The sequence below is a fragment of the Schistocerca cancellata genome, chromosome 6 (genome assembly GCF_023864275.1).
Source record: "Schistocerca cancellata isolate TAMUIC-IGC-003103 chromosome 6, iqSchCanc2.1, whole genome shotgun sequence".
Lineage (NCBI taxonomy): Eukaryota > Metazoa > Arthropoda > Insecta > Orthoptera > Acrididae > Schistocerca > Schistocerca cancellata.
In genome coordinates, this window is record NC_064631.1 from 325,607,405 (window position 1) to 325,626,761 (window position 19,357).

Genomic DNA, 19,357 nt, shown 5'->3' on the forward strand with positions numbered 1-19,357 from the left:
AATATCCAGTCGAAAGCTAAAACTTCTCAATCAACTGAGAAAAGACAACCAAGATGAACATTTTGCAGAATATGTTAAGAAATATAAGAAAATTTATAAGAAAGTAATAAAAACAGCCAAGACAATGCACAATGAAAAAGTAATCATAGGGACAGTAAACAAGTCGAAAGCAATATGGAATATAGTAAAAAAGGAAACAACCAAAAGTGTTAAAAAGCAAGATGACATTATATTAAAAGATGATTGTGGTGTGTTATTCAGAAGTGGTACTCTAGCAAATTACATAAATGAGTATTTCATAAACACTCCAGTCAACCTGAGAAAAAATTTTGCTAGTAATAGTAGTACCACAGTTCAAAGAGAGCTAAGTGGTAATTCAATACTGCTATGTCCCACAAATAAATTAAAAGTTCTTAAGATAATAAAAACAATGAAGAATAAAATTTCCTCTGGAATTGATGAGATACTAGGTGCAGTCATAATTAAATGTGCTAGTGTCATATCAGAACCACTCTCACATATCATACACATGTCATTATCAGAAGGGGCATCCCCACAAAGGTTAAAAATTTCAAAAATGAAACCATTGTATAAAAAGGGTAATATATATGAACCAGGAAACTATAGACCAATAGCTCTGTTATCTGTATTTTCAAAAATAATAGAGACTGTCATGAAAAATATAATTACAAATTACCTCGAAAAATTCAATCTATTGTCTGAAAACCAACATGGCTTTCACATAGGCATGAATACAGAAACAGCAATTACCCAATTCATGAAAACATTGTAATGGGACTTTACAGAAATAACAGTACAGTAGGAATAAACTTGGACTTATCGAAGGCATTCGATACTGCTGATCATGATATCTTGCTAGACAAACTAGAAGCTATAGGTATATGAGGAGTTGCATTAAAATGGTTTCAGTCACTTCTCCACAATAGAAAACAAGTAGTAGAAATTACCTCAGCAAACAATAAAAACCAAAGCATTGGGTACAGATTGGACATGCAGACTGTACCAATCGGAGTACCCCAGGGCAGTGTTCTAGGACCTCTCTTGTTTCTTATATATATTAATGATATCTAGATCCAAATCAGTGGTATGCACATAACTTTGTTTGCTGATGACACAAATGTTTTTGTAGACATAAATAGTGTATTGACAGCATCTACAACCAGAGTTTTGGAATACATACAAAACTGGTTTGAACTGAACAGGATAACCTTTCAAAACTAATTATATATATTACTGGAAAACAATGTCTCATCGTGATGTGAACCTCAAAATTCAAAATAAACAAATTGAAACGGTAGCTGCCACAAAATTCTTAGGTGTGCAAATTGATGAAACTATAGACTGGAAAGCCCACATTCTCTACCTCAATAACAAGTTAAGCTCTACTTGCTTTGCATTACGCATAATTAGTACTGTGTGTAGTAGAGAGTGTACCAGAACTGTCTACTTTGCTTACATCCATTCTGCTATCACCTATGGGCTAACCCTCTGGGTCATAATAAGGCAAACATGATAACCATCTTCACCTTACAAAAACTAGCTGTTAGAATAATTTCAAACAGTGCAAGGCTAACACCTTTCAAACAGTTATTTCTGCACCTAAATATTCTACCCTTACCATGCCTCTATATAAAAAAAGTGTTGTTAATATAAAAATGCACATTGATAATTATAAAACCAACTCAGATCTTCATTCCTACAATACAAGAATGTGCAATGACATTCACATAAAAAGAGTAAACAAGGCTTTAACACAAAAACAAACCAACATTTGGAGTACTATTTTGTACAACAAACTTCCAACTCAACTAAAAGAAACAAAAACATTGTCTACATTCAAGGAAGCAATATTTAAATTCCAAATGACCAACTGCTATTATAGTATAAATGAATATCTGCAGTAACCTTGAGGAAGTAACTACATTCATTTACTATATGTCAATATTACCATAAATCAAATGCTTGCCACAGCCTCAATGTTATTTTTTTTAAACAAAAGTGATAAATCAGTTATTTACTTGTGATGTATTTCATGTAAAAGGGCCCAAACAAAAGTGTTAAGTCAATTATTTACTTGTAATGTATTTCATGTAAAAGATCATTCGCATACTTTTATATTATTACAGTAATGAAAGTTATATTGCCCAAAAATATTGTGATAGGTAAAATGATCCACTGTGTTATGTAGGGAACTGTACACCCTTATCTTATTTTTGTTATAATATGTTCTTTGATGAAATCCATACAATGTACATTGTCGCTGGATGAATAAACTACTACTACTACTACTACTACTTGGTATTAAGAGGTAAATCATTTATGTAAAAGAGAAACAATATTGGCCCTAAGATTGAGCCTTGATGGGCTCCTTGTGATATTATATCCCACGGAGATGCATAATTTATGGTGTTAGATGTTATGATTATCCTTTGCTTCATGTCTGTCAGATAAGACCTGAGCCACTGCAGAGCGTTTTGTCTGATGCTATGTCTGGCTAGTTTATGAAGCAGCATGGATTGATTCACAGAATCAAATGCCTTTGTAAGGTCGCAGAAGGTACCTGCTACTTTGTTGCTTTTGTCTAGTGATGAGCAGATTTTTTTCAATGAATTCATTAATAGCACTCATGGTGCTTTCCCGTTTTGGAACCCATATTGATTTGTGAGAGTAACATAATGTTTCACAATAAAATTTGTTATCTGGACTGGAGCTATTTTTTCAAATATTTTGGATGGCACAGGGAGGATAGAGATGGGGCGGTAATTTCCCATATCCTCTCTTGATCCTTTTTTGTGGAGTGATTTCATCCCTGCAGACTTAAGCACATCAGGGAAGTTGGCTTGCTCAAATGACTGACTGATTATTAAGAACAGTTGGTGTGCTATTTTATCATATACAAATTTAATTACTTTGGTGGGTATCTGATCCTACCCTGCAGCGTTTCGGCTGAGACTTAACTAAATGTCACAAGGAGGTCAACTATTCCTGTCCAGGCCAAAAAAATTCACCGTTTTGATAAGTAGTCACATTCACATCAAATTTTGTTACATTTATGAGAAACTTTTTAAAACACTGAGCTATTTGAGCAGGGTTTGAAATAGTATCATTGTTTTGTTTGACTTTTGAAATTTCCTGGTGATTAACTGTTGTACCTAATTCTGATTTAATAACAGGCCATACTGGTTTAGACTTATTCTTATGCCCTAATATGAACTTATCATTTGACATTCTTTTGGCAGCTTTAGCAGCACTTTTAAATACAACTTTATAACTTCTCACATAGCTAACAAATTCAACATCTCACATAGCTAACAAATTCAGGTGTTTTATTGTGATTTGTTTCTTTGTGTAGCTCTTGTTTTTGAGCACAAGATACTTTGAAGCTTGGAGTAATCGAGTTTCATTTACTTTTAACTTTTTGGTGCCAGATCCTTGGTGGGTATAATTCATTGAATACCTCTGCAAAACTTCTTACAAAATTATCAAAGTTCTCAGTACTTGACACACTATTATTTATTGGCCATTTCACTGCATCTATCTTGTCACGGAATAGGTTCAATTTATTTTTACTACACTTTCTTTTCATAAAACCTTTCTTAACATTTGGTTTATTTTTTTCTTGCTGCTGAATGAACAACACAGAATGATCAGAAATTCCTAAGTCGAAACAGGACTTGTTTTCACTGTTGGGACACAATTTGTTAAGATGTTGTCTATACAAGTAGCTGAATTGGCATTTTCTATGATGAATTCACAAAAATTTAGTTTAAAACCAGAGTTCTGAATTATGTCAACAAACTGTTTTGAGACACTGTCTTGACTTATCATATTTACATTAAAATCAGCTGGTGTGATGATATTTTTCCTACTTTCTTTCTTAAGTTTAATATGAAGATACTGTAGTTTGGACAAGAAAGTTGCAGTTACTGCACTTCCCGGAATTCTGTAAATTGATATGACTATTGTGTTCATGTCTTTTAGTTCAACACAACAACTTTCAAAAGAGCACTCCTCATTTAAAAAATCAAAATCTGTCTTTATTTCATATGTTACGCTGGTATCGAGAAGTATGCGAGCCCCCATGGGGGCTTATAAAAACTTTGCACCTTACAGTCTAGTTTCGCAAAGCTTTCTAGTTTAGAAATTTGTATTACTATTTCGAGCTTTATTGAAACTATTTTATTTGTAGCTGTTATTTTTCAGCAACTGTGACTTCTTGATCACAGTCTTGCTCCAGTTGCCGTTGCAGTACCGTGCGTCGTTCGTATGCTGGAAAAGATCATTGTGTTTTGTAATTTGAAAACTTCTTAATGTGATGGTTGTAGTGTGTAGCAGCGTCGAAGGCCAATTAAAAATAAAATGTAAAACAGTACGCCGTCTTTCGTTGATTAGCAAAGACCTTTGGTCGTGTACGTAAGCATTAAGTAATCGTCTCTGGTTGTCAGAAATCTCATGAGATGAGAGCTATGAAATGGGTTCGAGATTTACACAAGGGCGTTGTGGTAGTTCGATACTTGATGAATATGGGTGACGAAGGAAGCAGTGCGCTCGGCAGTAATGCTACACGTTTTGCAGTTCCACAATTTGGTTGGAAAGTTAAATTGGATCACGTATTTCCAGAGAGGAGAAATCCACATATTGTACCGACGCTAAAACAAGTGGTAGCCCTCCTTCCTCTGACATCGCGGTACGCTGTTATTGTTATATACCTGCTTTCATTTACTTATAGTGCACATGTTCCACAAGTTTGAATACAGGGCAAGCTACACTTCTTTACATCGAATATAAACAACTGTCATGGAAACGTCAATCAATTCATTCAGAAAGTAGTAAACATTCCAAACCGAGTTGGCTTCCCATAAGTTTCTCTTCTGCCTTACGACAATAAAGGTTGTCAAAAGTACGAAATTTCAGTTTCAGGCTGGTGCAAACTGCCGAGTGTACAAGAAGATTTTTATGAAAATATGTTATTTGTATTAAATAAGTAATCAAAATCCAAATACTTATTTGCTTTGTGTTGAAGACATTGCCTCGTGCAAGTATTTGAACTCTAAACTACGCCCCGCAGTGTAATATTTGTTCCTCGCATTACACGTCGGAAACGTGTTTGGTCGAAACATTTTAAACAAAAATTGTCATGAAATGTTTGTAACACATTGGTAATTTCCAAGAATGTTTGCCTATCATTTAAGGTGCTAATTCTTGAAACCACGTTGACACAATCTGTAGTATAAGGAAAACATTTCTCCAGTTCAGCTTGACGCTTAAGCCTCCAGGGATGTGCAGTGTAATTGGTACAGTTACTCCTTCTAAGTGAATGTTGATACGAAATGTGTTTGCAGAAGTCTTGTAGGTTGTGGAAATGAATAAAACTGGTATTACCTATTCTTTCTCGTTTGTGTGTACTGGTGAATGAATTCGGAACATTTTTAGTGCATTATTGGCATCGTACACCAAACAGTTGATGTACCGATAGGTCTAGCTATTATTGGCAATCATTATGAAATCACAGTTGTGGTTTTGGAAAAAGGTTGTTAATATTTGCAATAAACAGTAGCAGCAGTGTGGAAAGATTTAGCATCTTTTCATAATCTGTTTGAGAAATCTTTCGTCGGTTAATATTAATTTGATGCTCAAAGACGTTTGTACATTAGGTGCATGATACGGATATTCTCCATTGGAGTCTGGTAATGTGCATAACTGAATGTTTTTGAGATACTGCAGCAACATGTTACTTTTAATGACATTCGATTTGGAATGGTGAAAAAGCTTTGAGTTTGAAACCCTTCAAAGACTGAATGTGTTTTTTAAATGATGACCAAGCGTGAGACAGGCTTGCCACTCCCACTGCACAACAAACACTTTTTTAAGAAATTTTAAAACTAAATTTCACTGAGGGCTAGTGTGAAAGAGTGTATTCTATTTTCGTTGGAAGAACTTGCGTGAAGGTCTGTGTTGCAAGTATGAACCAATATCCTACTTATTGATAGATGATTACACAAAACTTTTCATTAAATCATTGGTTTTATCTAATGACAAATAGCAATCCCTTTCAGGTACAGCATTAACAACAGTTGCTCTAAGTTTGTTATTATGCAATAACTGTTTCAGAATTTTTTTTGTGGAAGAAAATGTTTTGCGTCTTATTGGTAATACTGAAATCGTATATCTATATTGCTAATTGTTTGGGATTAATAATTGCAGTTATTAACTTCATTCAATATGTGAACACACTTGAGTATTTTTGGCAGATATAGTTGAAATTTAATAAGGCAGGCGATTGCATATGGTTTTTTTGTTGTGGTCTTCAGTCTGAAGACTGGTTTGACGCAGCTCTCCACACTAGTCTATTCTATACAAGCCTCTTCAGTGCCAAATAACAGCTGCAACCGATATCCATTTGAACCTGCATATTGATTCACCACTCGACCTCCCTCTATAGTTTTCACCCCCCACACTTCCCTTCAGTTTCAAAATCACAATTTCGTGATGTCTCGAGATGTGCCCTATAAATCAATCCCCTCTTTTAGTCAGCTTGTGCTAGCCTACAAATTTCTTTTCTTCCCCATTCTATTCAGCACCTGTTTATTAGCCACATAATATACCATCTTACCTTCAGTATTTTACTATAGTACCACATTTCAAAAGCTCTTCTCCCCTGTCTCGTCTTGTTATTGAACTACTTATTGCCCTCATTTCACTTCTGTACAAGACTGCATTCTAGACGTGTTCTTTCAGGAAAGTCCTCCTAATGCAGAAATTCATATTGCCAACTTTTTTTTTTTTTTTTTTTTTTGCCCCCAGCCATCATTTTGCTGCCCAAATAGCAGTACTCATCTACAACTTGTAGTGTGTCATTTCCTAATGTAATTTAATTAGACTACATTCCTGTAGCGTTGTTTTGCTTTGTACATCTTACACAGAGACCATCTTATATCCTACTTTCAAGACACTGTCATTCCTTTCAACTGTTCTTCGAAGTCCTTCGCTGTCACAGAGGGAGATGGTGCAGGGTGTAGCTCACTGCACCTTCATTCAGGAGGCCAACGAATCAGTTCCCCAATTGGTGATCTGTAATTTCCCCGAAATTGCTCTAGGCAAATACGGAGATGGTTGCTTTGAAAGAGGCACAGCTGATCTCCTTCCCTGTCCTTTCATAATCTTAGCTCATACTCAGTCTTTAGTGGCATTGCTGTCGACACTATGTTATACCCTAATCATCTTTCCTGTCTCTGACAGAATTACATTGTCATTGACAAACTTCAAAAGTTTTTATTTCTTCTCGCAGAAGTTTTATTCCTTCTCCAAATTTTCTTTCATTTCCTTTACTACTTGCTCAGTGTAGGATTGAATAATATTGGAGAGAGGCTACAACTCTCTCACTGCCTCTATTATTGGTTTCCTTTCATGCCTTTAGACACTTACAATGTAGTGTGGTCTTTGTACAAGTTAGAAAGAATCTTTTGCTCCTTATATTTTACCTCTGCTGCCTTCAGAATTTGAAGGTATTCCACTCAGTATTGTCAAAAGCTTGCTGTAAGTTTGCAAATGCTATAGACACATATGTGCTTTTCTTTAAACCATCTTCTAAGAAAAGTCATAGGATCAGTATTGCCTGTCATGTTCCACTGTAACCCAAGCTTATCTTCCTCTGTTTTTCCTTCCTGTAAATAATTCTTGTTGGTATTTTGTAACCAATACCTATTGAATTGATAATGTGGAACATTCGCACCTGTCAGCACCTGCTCTCTTTGGAATTGGAATTATTACATTCTTGTTGAGGCCTTGAAATATTTTGCCTATCTCATACATTATGCGTTCCAGGTGGAATTGTTTTGTCATGGCTGGCTCTTCCAAGTATATAAATATTTCAGATGGGTTGTCATCCACTGCAGGGGCCATGTTTTGATTTAGGTCTTATAGTGTTCTGCCAAATTCCTCCCATCTCATCTTCATCTACTTTCTCTTTCTGTTCTATAATGTTGCCTTCAACTTCATTTCCCTCTTATAGCCCATCTACATATTCCTTCTGTTGGAATTCTTAATATTCATACAGCTGCTTCTCTTTTCCCAATTTTTTTGTAGGTGTTTATCTATCTTTCCCTCAATTACATAAGCATATATATCGTTAACTTTGGCTCTAGCCCTTTCTGCTTAGCCATACTGTTCTTTGTTGTCAGTCTCATTTTTTAAAGTCTAGACACTTTCGGCTCCATCATTTACTGCGTATCCTGCCATTAGTTAAATTCAGTACCGAACAGCAGTAGTAGTGTGCTGCTTGACACAGTCATGTTGATTAAATATCTAGATGTAATATTGCAAAGCAGTATGGAATGGAATGAGCACGTAAGAATAGTAGTAGAAAAGACAAATGATCGTCTTGGGTTTATTCAGAGAAATTTGACAAAGTGTGGCCCATCTGTAAACAAGGCTATATGTAGGAAATTAATGCAATGCATTGTTGAGTATTGCTAGTATTTCAGATCCGCACCATGTCGTATTAAAGGAAGACATCAAAGCCATCCAGGGACTGGCTGCTAGATTTTTTACCAGTAGGTTCAGGCTACATGCAAGTGTTAGAGATGTTCGGGAACTCAAATGGCAATCACTGGAGGGTAGGCAACGATCTTTTTGAGAATCACTATTGAGAAAATTTGGAGAACTGGCATTTGAAGCTGACTGCAGAATGATTCTACTGTCACCAACATATATTTCGCGTAAGCACCTTGAAGGTAAGATTAGGGAGCTTGTGGAGGCATGTATAGTCGTTTTTACCTTCCTCTATTTGTGAGTGGAATAGGAAAAGAAATGACTAGCAGTGGTGTAGCGTACCCTCCACCACACGGCATACAGTAGCTTGCAGAGTATGTATGTAGAAGTCCTTGTCTTTTTACGTATTTGACGCTCTGCGGCCTTCACTATTTCTCTCTCAAAGCTATCCATTCATTTTGTACTGTATTCTTTTCCATGTTGCAGTCACTCTGTATCGTACTCCCTTTGAAAAACTCTCAAACTCCTTCTGACTTTTTTTTATCTCATCCAAGTTCCATTTTTTTTTAATTACATACCGTTTTGCGATTTCTTCAGTTTTAATCTACAGTTCATAACAAGTAAATATATGTTCAGAGTCTATACATGCCCTTGTTTACAGTTTAAAAGTTGGTTCGGAAAGCTATCTTGTCATTATGTTATCAGTCTGAAACCTTTCTGTGTCTCAGTCTCTTCCACTTATACAAACTTCTTACTTGATTCTTAAACTATGTGTTAGCAGTTATTAACTTTTGCTCTGTGCTGAATTCTACCTCTGTGGGTTCCTCTTTCATTTCTTTCCTACAGTCCATATTTTACTACTATTTGTCCTCTCCTTCCTTTTCCTACTATATTAATCCAGTTTCTCATCATGATTAATTTTTGTCACCCTTAACTATCTGAATAATTTCTCTTATCATACATTCTTTCACTCTCCATCTGCAAAGCTGACTTTGTGTCTACCTTGGCTATATTGCATTCATAAGGCTGTTCATAGTAGCTCACCCAGATTACTATTCATCATTAGACCTGCCTCTGCATTACCCTTGTTTCATCTTGTATTTATAACCTTGTAGTCACCTGAACTGAGGTCCTGTTCCTCTTGCCACTGAACTTTACAGATTCCCACTATACATAACTTCAGCCTAACCATTTCCCTTGTTAAATTCTCTTTTAACTTACCTACCCAATCAAGGGATCTAAGTTTTCTGGCTCTAGCCCATAAAATGCCAGTTTTGTTTTTCCCAATGTTAACATCCTCCCGAATAATCCTCACCTGGAGATCCAAATGCTGGACTATTTTACCCAAGATGATGCCATTATCATTTAACCTTACAGTAGAGCTGTATGCCCTTAAGGAAAAATAATTACAGAAGTGTTTCCCCTTGCTTTCAGCTGTTTGCAGTACCAGCAAAACAAGGCTATGTTGGCTGATGCAACAAGACCAGATCAGTCAGTTATCCCGATTAGTGCCCCTGCAACTACTGAAAAGGCTGCTGTCCCTCTTCTGAAACCATATGTTTCTGTGGCCTCTCCACCAATACCCTTCCGTTGTGCCAGTGAGACACACAAATCATCCCACCTTGCCAAGTTGCTGTTGTGTGGCTGTGGTTCATGGGGGGAGAATTGGGGATGCATAATCAAAATTGTTGCCACTGGCATATCTGTTATGAAAAGAAGGGTGTATAAATGAATTGTTTTGTTACAGATGTGCTGAGTGTGCAACATGGGGGATTTGAGAATTTTGTTGTGGTACAGTAATTGAACTGAGCTGTATTTACTCTACTGATGAATAAGTTGGGTTTCAGGAACCATTGTAAATACAGCATATTTGGTGAATAATGCGGCATAACAAGAGATGTCTGTCATGCACAGTAAATGTCTTTCCATATTATATTTCACAATTTCTTTGACATAATAATCATTGAAAATCTATGGTGTTGAAAGTCTTGTTAGTGTTTGAATGTCTTACATAACTCATACTGTTCATGATATAGGGTTTGTATTATTCCTCTGCTTTTGATTTATGTTAAATCCTTTACTATATGACAATTTGAGGGCATTACACTTTCCATTTTCAGGGAAAGTCTGATGGCATTATTCATAATTAACTTACTATCAGCTATGTGTTCAGTGGTTGTAAGAAAATAATGAAGACATAAGTATTATAATTTACAAAAATTCTGCTCTTTGCATGAAGTAATTTTGTGTTTGACATCGTATTCAACATATGTGGTTTTAATGGTGTAAGGAGACAGTGGCATTTGTGGTGTGTGTACTCATGGATATTTGCAACCACCAGTAAAAATCCTGTACTTTACAGCAATGGGTGTTGCTTAAACATACTAAAGATAAAGTAGAAATAGGCTGTTCACTCAGTATCTGAATGATCTGTTGTAACTGCCATCACCATTTTGTGTCTGGACCATAAAACGTTATTCGTTAAAAGTGTTGTCTCAACTGCTAAATGCTGAAGTGTCATGTCACAAATAATGAAATGGCACCAAATGTGAACCATTAGCAGATAAGTTATTTTGTTTTACATGCACAATTTTCATACTTTCTGCAGTGGAACAATGTCACAAAAGTGGTTTATGCATTGGAGTGGCCACTGCTAGAGATGGGATGTCCACCTGCACACAAATTGGGCCAGATATCAAAGAATTCACCAGTTAAATAGGTCTGTTCAACATTAACAGTGAGATTGTTGCCTGAGAGGCTTTGTCAGGGGAATACACTCGTCCAGTGTGCCCACGGTACTGTAATTGTTATCCATAGAGATGTCCGTGATGTGGAATGTGTTCCCAGCAGGACTTTTTGTGTATTGTTAAGATGATAATATTGGGTAAAAGAAGAGATGAGACCCATCAGTGTCTTTTTAAAAGTTATGTTTCCATGATTCATCTACATCTCACACACCATTGTACAATGATGATTGTATGTGTTATTTGCTGTTTATTTGAATTATATGCATGTGGAAAATGTTCACAAGGTGTCAAAGGCAATACACCTCTGCGAGAAGTATTGTAACTCTGCTCCCTCATCTCTGGCTATGACTTCTCCAGTTCTGGGCTTCTTGCGCAATTTTGCACCCCAGCTGCAGGTAATCTGATGTTAAAAAAAGTTTACTATGCATTTTTCGTTATATTAATGTGCTACAAAATATTTTTTTTAAAAGACTTGAATCATGGATAACATTTAGTTCTACAACACCCACAGACTTCTTTAAAAAATCTTGAATTTCTTTTAAAAGTTTCACAGAGGTCAAGAGGAATGTGGTATGAACAAGTGATTTAATGTTAATGACTGATGTCATGTCACCTTTTGGCGCATATGTTCAAAGTTTCATTGTTAGTTGGCCAAGTCAATGAATTGGAAAGCAGAAAAAACTGATTTTGAAAAAGTCACCAATAACATCACATTGTGGTTGCCATATTTTTTTATGACATTTGTTTCATGTTTCCTATGTCACCGGTCAAAGCCAACAACTTGTATTGAACATTCTTTTACATCTGTTTCACAGTACATATACTCATGAATATTCTTTAGCAATTAATATTATCTTTTCTTTAAAAAGTTCAAAATGTAATTATAATATTAGGACCAAAACCAACCTCCACAAAGGCTTCAAGGATATAACGTAAGAGCAGAGTGGAATCAGATGTGGGTAGGCAACACATGTACACAGCAACTCTGTAGAATGTATTAAAATATTGTGTTTACCTTACATGATCAGTTGGTGCAGGAGGCAATCTATAAATTCACACTGTAGTCTTCATATGAAAACTTTCCCAACATTGCTATGTTAATATATTAGTGAATTACTAGTTTTGGCAGCATATATTACCATCTTCAGATACATAAATCTGGGTTGTAATAGATTATACAATAATTTAAATCACTCCATCTCTAGAACAACATACAAGGTTCTCAAGAAAATTGAGGCATTACAGTAATTAAATGTATCAGGCTCTGATATAATTCACATAAGCAATATAATATAAATATTTCAGAAATTTAAGGCATTCTGTTGTCAGAAAAGCTGCCATCAACCTGTAGATTAGTTCTAACCTTACAACACTTTAATGGATATGGTTAGTGAGGTTTAGGATGCCATTACCTTGCTTCTACATTGAACTGATCTGCACAACCAGTTAGTGGGACCTACAGTTTAATGTGGATTTGAAATTATGATATAACTCATCACTTTTTCATATTAACAAACATTGCCAGAGATGAAAGAAATAAGTGAAAGATAAAAACCCCAGAAATGACCAGTATTTGAACCCCAGCCCTTCGGATCTGTAGTCTGGCCCTGAACCATGTTTTCCCCCCTCAATAATGAGTATTGTTTGTTTAAATAGGAAAGTACAAAAACTGAATGTAAAATAAAAATCACATAAACTTATATATTACAGTATATTTTAAGTAACAAAAGTCTCTCAAATAACCTTTTTTGAAGATGAGTTGTGTTCTTTACCTGAATTCTTGTGCCAGATAGCATTTTTAACCTATAAATGAAGACTGGAACTGCACTCAGGACATTTTTATATCTGATAGCCTGAGGTTTTATCATTGGCTGTTTATCTGCCATGGTGAGACCACCAAATAATAGTATAAATAATTTCTCTCCTACTTTGATACAAGAAACTTATTCTTCCTTAATAAACATATCCTTAAATGGAATTAAGTTTAATCATTCCTTAATTTGAGACGAAAGATGTACGATTTCCCTCTGAACATTTCCCTCTCTCTTTCAGGATGTACAGGGTGTCCATAAAGTCCCTTTAGAACTTCAGAATTTTATTACAATGACAGTTGTTGAAATATTTTAACATTTCTTTTATTGTAATCAATGTTTATAAAAGTTTTTTGTCAGTGTTTAACAGACCTCTATATGGACGCCTTTAGTCGCACGAAGCACACCAAGACAGTACTAGATTTCTTGCCATGTTCGCTGTAGCATAGCATCTTCAGTGATAGTAATGGCATTACGAATTCTTTGCTTCAAGTCAGCAGTGTCCCGTATCTGTGTTTGATACACAATATCTTTTACATATCCCTATAAAAAAAAAAAGTCCAAGGGAGTGATATCTGGCGAAGGCAGTGGCCAAGGAATTGGCCCCTCCCTCCCAATCCATCTGGCTGGAAATGTTTCATTGAGTAACTGACGGACATACAGTCCCCAATGTGGTGGTGCACCATTGTACTGGAAAAAGATAGTTGGTTGTGAGTCAATCAGTTGTGGTCTACACATTTGGTCAGAAGGTCGAGGTGAACATATGCAGTAATTGTTGACTCGTTGAAGAAAAATGGACCAATTATTCAGTTGCACATGATTCCACACCACACATTCACTTTTGTACTATCCCAGTGAAGCTCCCTAGTCACATGGGGGTGTTCAGATCCCCAAATTCTCACATTGTGTCTGTTTAATGTCCCAAAAACATGAAAAGTTGCCTCGTCACTGAAACAAACTCGCTTGAGGAATGCTTCATTCTCCAAAAGGCGTTCAAACATGTTGAGTGCAAACTCTGTCTGTTTTGGCTTGTCATTTGGCTCAAGTTTCTGTAACAGTTGAACTTATGTAAGCGTACAACTGTAAGTTCTTGTGGAGGACCTTATGCACAGTTGAACGTGGTAGTTGCAACTGTCTGGCAGCAGTGCAGATGGACTTCGTAGGTGAACGAGTGAAGACGTTTAAAATGCGATCGATGTTTTCCTTGGATGTTCTTGGTCACCTGCTCCTCCCTTTATCCAACACTGTCCCTGTCTCCAAAAATTTTTTGTGCCATGAACTGACTGAAGGGCACGATGGTGGATCTCTTCCAAACTTTTTTCTGAAGTTTCGTTGAGTCTGAACATCTGAATTTGTCTCAATAAACCACCACACACATTGTGCCTTCCCTTGAGGAGTTGCCATTTTATAGAGGTACAGTTTCTTCCATTAACAGAGTTTCTGAAACACAAAATTTTTATATGTATAAAAACTTTAGTAAACAGTGATTACAGTAAAAGAAATTTTGTTAAAATATTTCAACAACTGCCATTGTAATAAAATTTTGAAGTTATAAAGGGAGTTTATGGACACCTTGTAGTTTGTTTCCTCAAGGCCCCAGGCTTTTATCTTGTCTTATCAACCAATTCCTGCTTTTTCAAATACTGTGTGTGTGTGTGTGTGTGTGTGTGTGTGTGTGTGTGTGGGGGGGGGGGGGGGTTGGCATAACTTATGCTTTTCATGTACTTGGTACCTACATAAATAATAAAGTTTCGGATCATTGCCGCTTTGTTTATTGATGATAATAGGGTTAAAATTTTCCCATAATTTGCTTCTGGTCTTATTGGAAATTTTGGACTGATATAATTTTTTGTGCTTCTAGTGAGCAGTGCAGCTTTTTTTTATTGTCTCTTTTGCCCCACCACATGCAAACCTGCCTAGTGTGTCTTGTAGAAACTGTACAGGAGTGGGAAAGTGAATGTTCACTGAAGTAGAAAACTTCCTAAATTACCGGTATTGCGCTTAAACTGTTAGTTTGCACATTTTAGATATAGTTTTTGCATTTTTGGAAATACCCTTTTTGACTGTGTCATGATGATTTGAAAATGGGTCCCAACCCGAAACTAGTTGTAGAATGAGTAAAAAAAGTGAAATTTGCAATTTAGGTGGTTTTTTGTTGTGTTGTTCATGGAAAGGGTTGGCGGTGAGTTACAGAAGTCACCGTCTTTTATCGTGACATTCAGTCTACAGAATTTGCCTGACTATACTGCAGAAAGATTTCTTTTCCCTAAATTTAGGTCCTGTTGCTTTAAGTGTCAATACAATGGCTGCACCATAACTGTTTGTAATAGTCAGAATACATGTGAAAGATGTGGTTCCACTGCCCAAGAACCAGGTATTCATTGTATTGCCACACTCGTGTGTGTAGATAGCTCTTAAACTCATCCAGTTTGGAGCAAGAAGAAGATAAGAAAATATGGATTAAATTCACCCTTCGCATCTCATATTCTGATTCGAAGAAGGCATTTAAGGCCATACAGCCACCCAGTTTGCTGAAGTCATGTACTCTGCATTGAAGCAGCCTGTACAGAAGTCTAGTGTTTGCCCCCACACTTTGACAGCTGAGCAGATCCCATAAACCTGCATGTTTCAGTGCAGCTGGAAGTCTGCACCACTAGTCAACAACCAACCCTTCCTACCTGTGAAATAATGGTGTTTGCTGGACCTAATGTTTGAAAGGATAGACGCTCATACCAGACACTAGAAGACAGCCAGCAAAGTGATTCTGTAAAAATGCTTGCAATTCTCCCCCAAAATCCAAGTTAAGCACAAAAATCAACAGGCCAAACTGGTCAGGTCTGAAGCCACACGCCCTGTGATGTTGATATTGTGTAATGGCTCAGACAGTGACAATACTGTTGAAGGCATGAATATTGAAGTCTGTCTGAGGGAACCTTCAAGACACTCAATTCAAGAAATTAGAGCTAATACAAAGGTTTATTGACAGTCATTGTTCCCAAACCCCATTTGCAAATGGAACACAGAATGGAGGGCCAGAAGTAGTACCAGAAGTAAACTCTGCCTTACACCTTCATGTAGCCTGCGGGGTAATTGATTTAGATGTAGTAGCATGCCCACCCACCACCCCCTCCTTCGCGTTCTCCCCACCACAGAGTTAACTATGGGGAAAGACAGAGCAACACACACCATTAAAACGGCTTCCATTCTTCAATGGACTTTGAATGGAGCAGGACACATGTGGGGGAACTAAGTCTATTAGCTCGGGGTAAATCAATGTGTCTTTATCTTCAGAAAATGTATAAGGTCTGTTAAAATTCCAGAACATTCATAATTTCCGACCAATGGTGTGTTGAAGCGAAATGTGGGTAGCATCCTTGCACACACCTCTGTTTAATTTGTAACTGCCGGAAGTTTCATTGTTGTATGTCTGATAGTTATTGTTCAGTGCTGTCGAACAGGTTGCGAATTTTGAGATAGCAGAGTTAGAGGAGCAATGCATCTGCATTAAATTTTTCATGAAACTTGAGAAAATCTTTACAGAAGCAGTCCAAATGATGCAGGAAGCTTAGGGTGATGAGAGCTTATGCCATACTCGATCTTACAAATGGTTCACATGGTTTAAAAATGTCTGGACGATTACCCTTGTTCAGAATGCTCTTTGATGTCTACTGACGGCGATTGTGTCAGGAATGTCAACAAAATAGTGCTTGCCAATCGAAGAGTGACTGTCCGAGAGATTGCAGAAGAATGTAACATTTCAGTTGGAGCCATCTCATGAAATCCTGACACAGCATCTTGGATCGCATTTTCTTGCCGCCAAGTTTGTTCCACGGCTCATGAGTAAAGATCAGAAAGACCTTCGCCTCGCAATCTTCGAAGAGCTTTTGGATTGCGCAAATGAGAATGAGATGTTACTTAAGAGAATTATAAGTGGCATAACTGTAATGAGATGTGGATCTACCATTATGGAATTGAGACCAAGGTTCAGTCTTCACAATGGTTCAGGCAAGGTTCTCCAAGACCAAGAAACGTTCATCAGGTCAGGCCAGATGTCAAAGCCATGCTGATAGTTTTCTTTGATTTTGAAGGATTAGGTCATCAGAAATTTGTGCCACAGGGACTATAGAGACATGTTGCACCACCTGCATGAAAATGTGAAAAGGAAATGGCTTGAAATGTGGAGAGACAATTCATGGCTCTTGCATCATAATGCACCTAAACTTTGATTCCAGTTGGTGCATGACTATTGCATAAAAAGCAAAGTGACTGTTCTGCCTCATTCTCTGTACACTCCATACCTGTCACCTGTGGACTTTTTTTTAATATCCGAAATTGAAATCCCCAGTGAAAGGATGAAGATTTGGAACAATAGATGAGATAAAAGAAAATTTGCAGTTGGCACTTTGCGTGATCCAGGAAGAGGTATACCAGGACTGCTTCTGGTAGTGGAAATGGCGTTGAGAGTGGTGTATCAATTGTGGAGGAGAGTATTTCGAATGAGACCATGCAAGATAAGAAAAATATAAACATAGAAAAATTTTGTGGGCATTTTGAACAAATCTCGTATTTTGAATTCTGACACCCCTTAGTTCCTTAGCTACATTCTCTGGATGACCTTAATGGAGAGAGCTTAAGCAGCAGTTATAATTTTCATAAACAACACTTATCGCTTCTCACTTCTTTCCTTCACTACTAATCTGTAAGTAACTGCTGTATCTGTCCATACACGTCATTGACAATATGTTCATTGTATCAGAGGGAAATGGTTTTAATGTGTTAACAGGTAACTCCGTGGATGTATTCCTTGTGTAAGTCCAGTTTTGTGTGTCAATTGTGTGGAACATGTCACTCCACATGCACCAGTTTTCAAGACAGAACAGATGATCCACTTATTGACCATCTGTCATATACTTAGGCATGGAAGAAATATGAGCACGTACGTCCTGTGGATGTGATGACCAGTTACGTTAACATCATGACCATTGCCCTCCCTCCTCTCCCTGTACCTCAACCTTCCCCAAACCTGATCTCCCACCATCCCTCCTCCCTTATTATTCCTGCGGTACCTTCTTCAAGAAACACTTAACGCCCTTGGCTGGAAGTCTACTGGTGACACAATATACCTGTCCCTGGCAACACCTGGACTGGAGGCCCGATGTTAAACAATGTCTGAAGCAGCAACAACCTGTGGGTCCCAGGGCAGTCTCCTCTTCATCTGTCTCAGCATTCAATGTGGATAGCCCCTTGGATGAACCTTACCCACCAAAGGTGACAAAGGAAAAGAAAAGACGAATAAGATTCGGGACAGGGGTCCTCTGGTGCCCCTGGAGGTGCCAGATACCACCACACAGTCAGATTCTGAGCTGATCTTTCTGGATGTAGTACCATTCCCACTGATGACAGGCATTGATCCTTTGGCAGGACTGGCCTTCCTGGCCCCCCTGCACACCGAACCTGGCCACCAGTTATGTGATCATGTAGTGGAATTGTAATGGGTACTACTGTCATTTGTCAGAACTTAGACACTTTATTTCTTCTTATTCTATGGTTTGCATAGCACTCCAAGAAATGCATTTCACTGGTGACCATTCTCCAACTCTCCATGGTTATCATGCATTTTGTTGGAACCGCACCAGTCCCAAGAGTGTGTGTGGTCGGATCTGTGCTGTAGTTTGTACAGATGTCATTGTGAATGGATTCCCCTTCATACCTTGTTGGAGGCAATAGTGGTGTGGGTGCAAATGATCTCAGTGATCACCATTTGCAGTGTTTACATGCCTCCCGGCATGCCAGTTTTCACTACGCTGAATTTACCTCATTAATCCAATAAGTCTGCCCTTTGCCCCGCTTTCTCCTGCTTGGGGACTTCAGCACACACCACCCTACGTGAAGGAATTCCACTTTCTTTGGAAAGTGCCTTGAAATTGACCAACTTCTCACAGTCCATGATCTGTGCCTCCTCAGTGACAGTTCTCCTTCCCACTTCAGTGCTGCCCTCGACACCTTTTCAACTGTAGAGCTAACGATCTCTTCCCCTAATCTTGTAGGTTTGCTACATTGGTCACAACATGATGACCTTTGTGACAGTGACCACGTTCCGTTGATCCTATTGTTTCCTTGGTACTACCAGACAGACATACAGACTACCAAGTTGGGCACTTCGAAGAACCAACTGCCTTTTGTATGCCTCTGCTGATACATCGCCTCCTCTCTGTCAGATTTTATTGATGAGCTTGTGCAAGGTGTCTTAGATCATGCACACTACTGGAACTTCTATTACCCATTCTG

At 37.6% G+C, this 19,357-nt stretch overlaps 1 protein-coding gene across 1 annotated transcript in view; it reads left to right on the plus strand.

Annotated features, from left to right (window-relative positions):
• The first annotated feature begins 4,469 nt into the window (after nucleotides 1–4,469).
• The window catches only part of LOC126190965 (non-lysosomal glucosylceramidase), a 250,969-nt gene continuing 236,081 nt past the window's right edge, over nucleotides 4,470–19,357 (plus strand). The window contains exon 1 of the mRNA XM_049931627.1: nucleotides 4,470–4,708. Within this exon, the coding sequence (XP_049787584.1) occupies nucleotides 4,479–4,708 (230 nt within the window). The 5' untranslated portion in view covers nucleotides 4,470–4,478. The remainder of the gene's footprint in view (nucleotides 4,709–19,357) is intronic.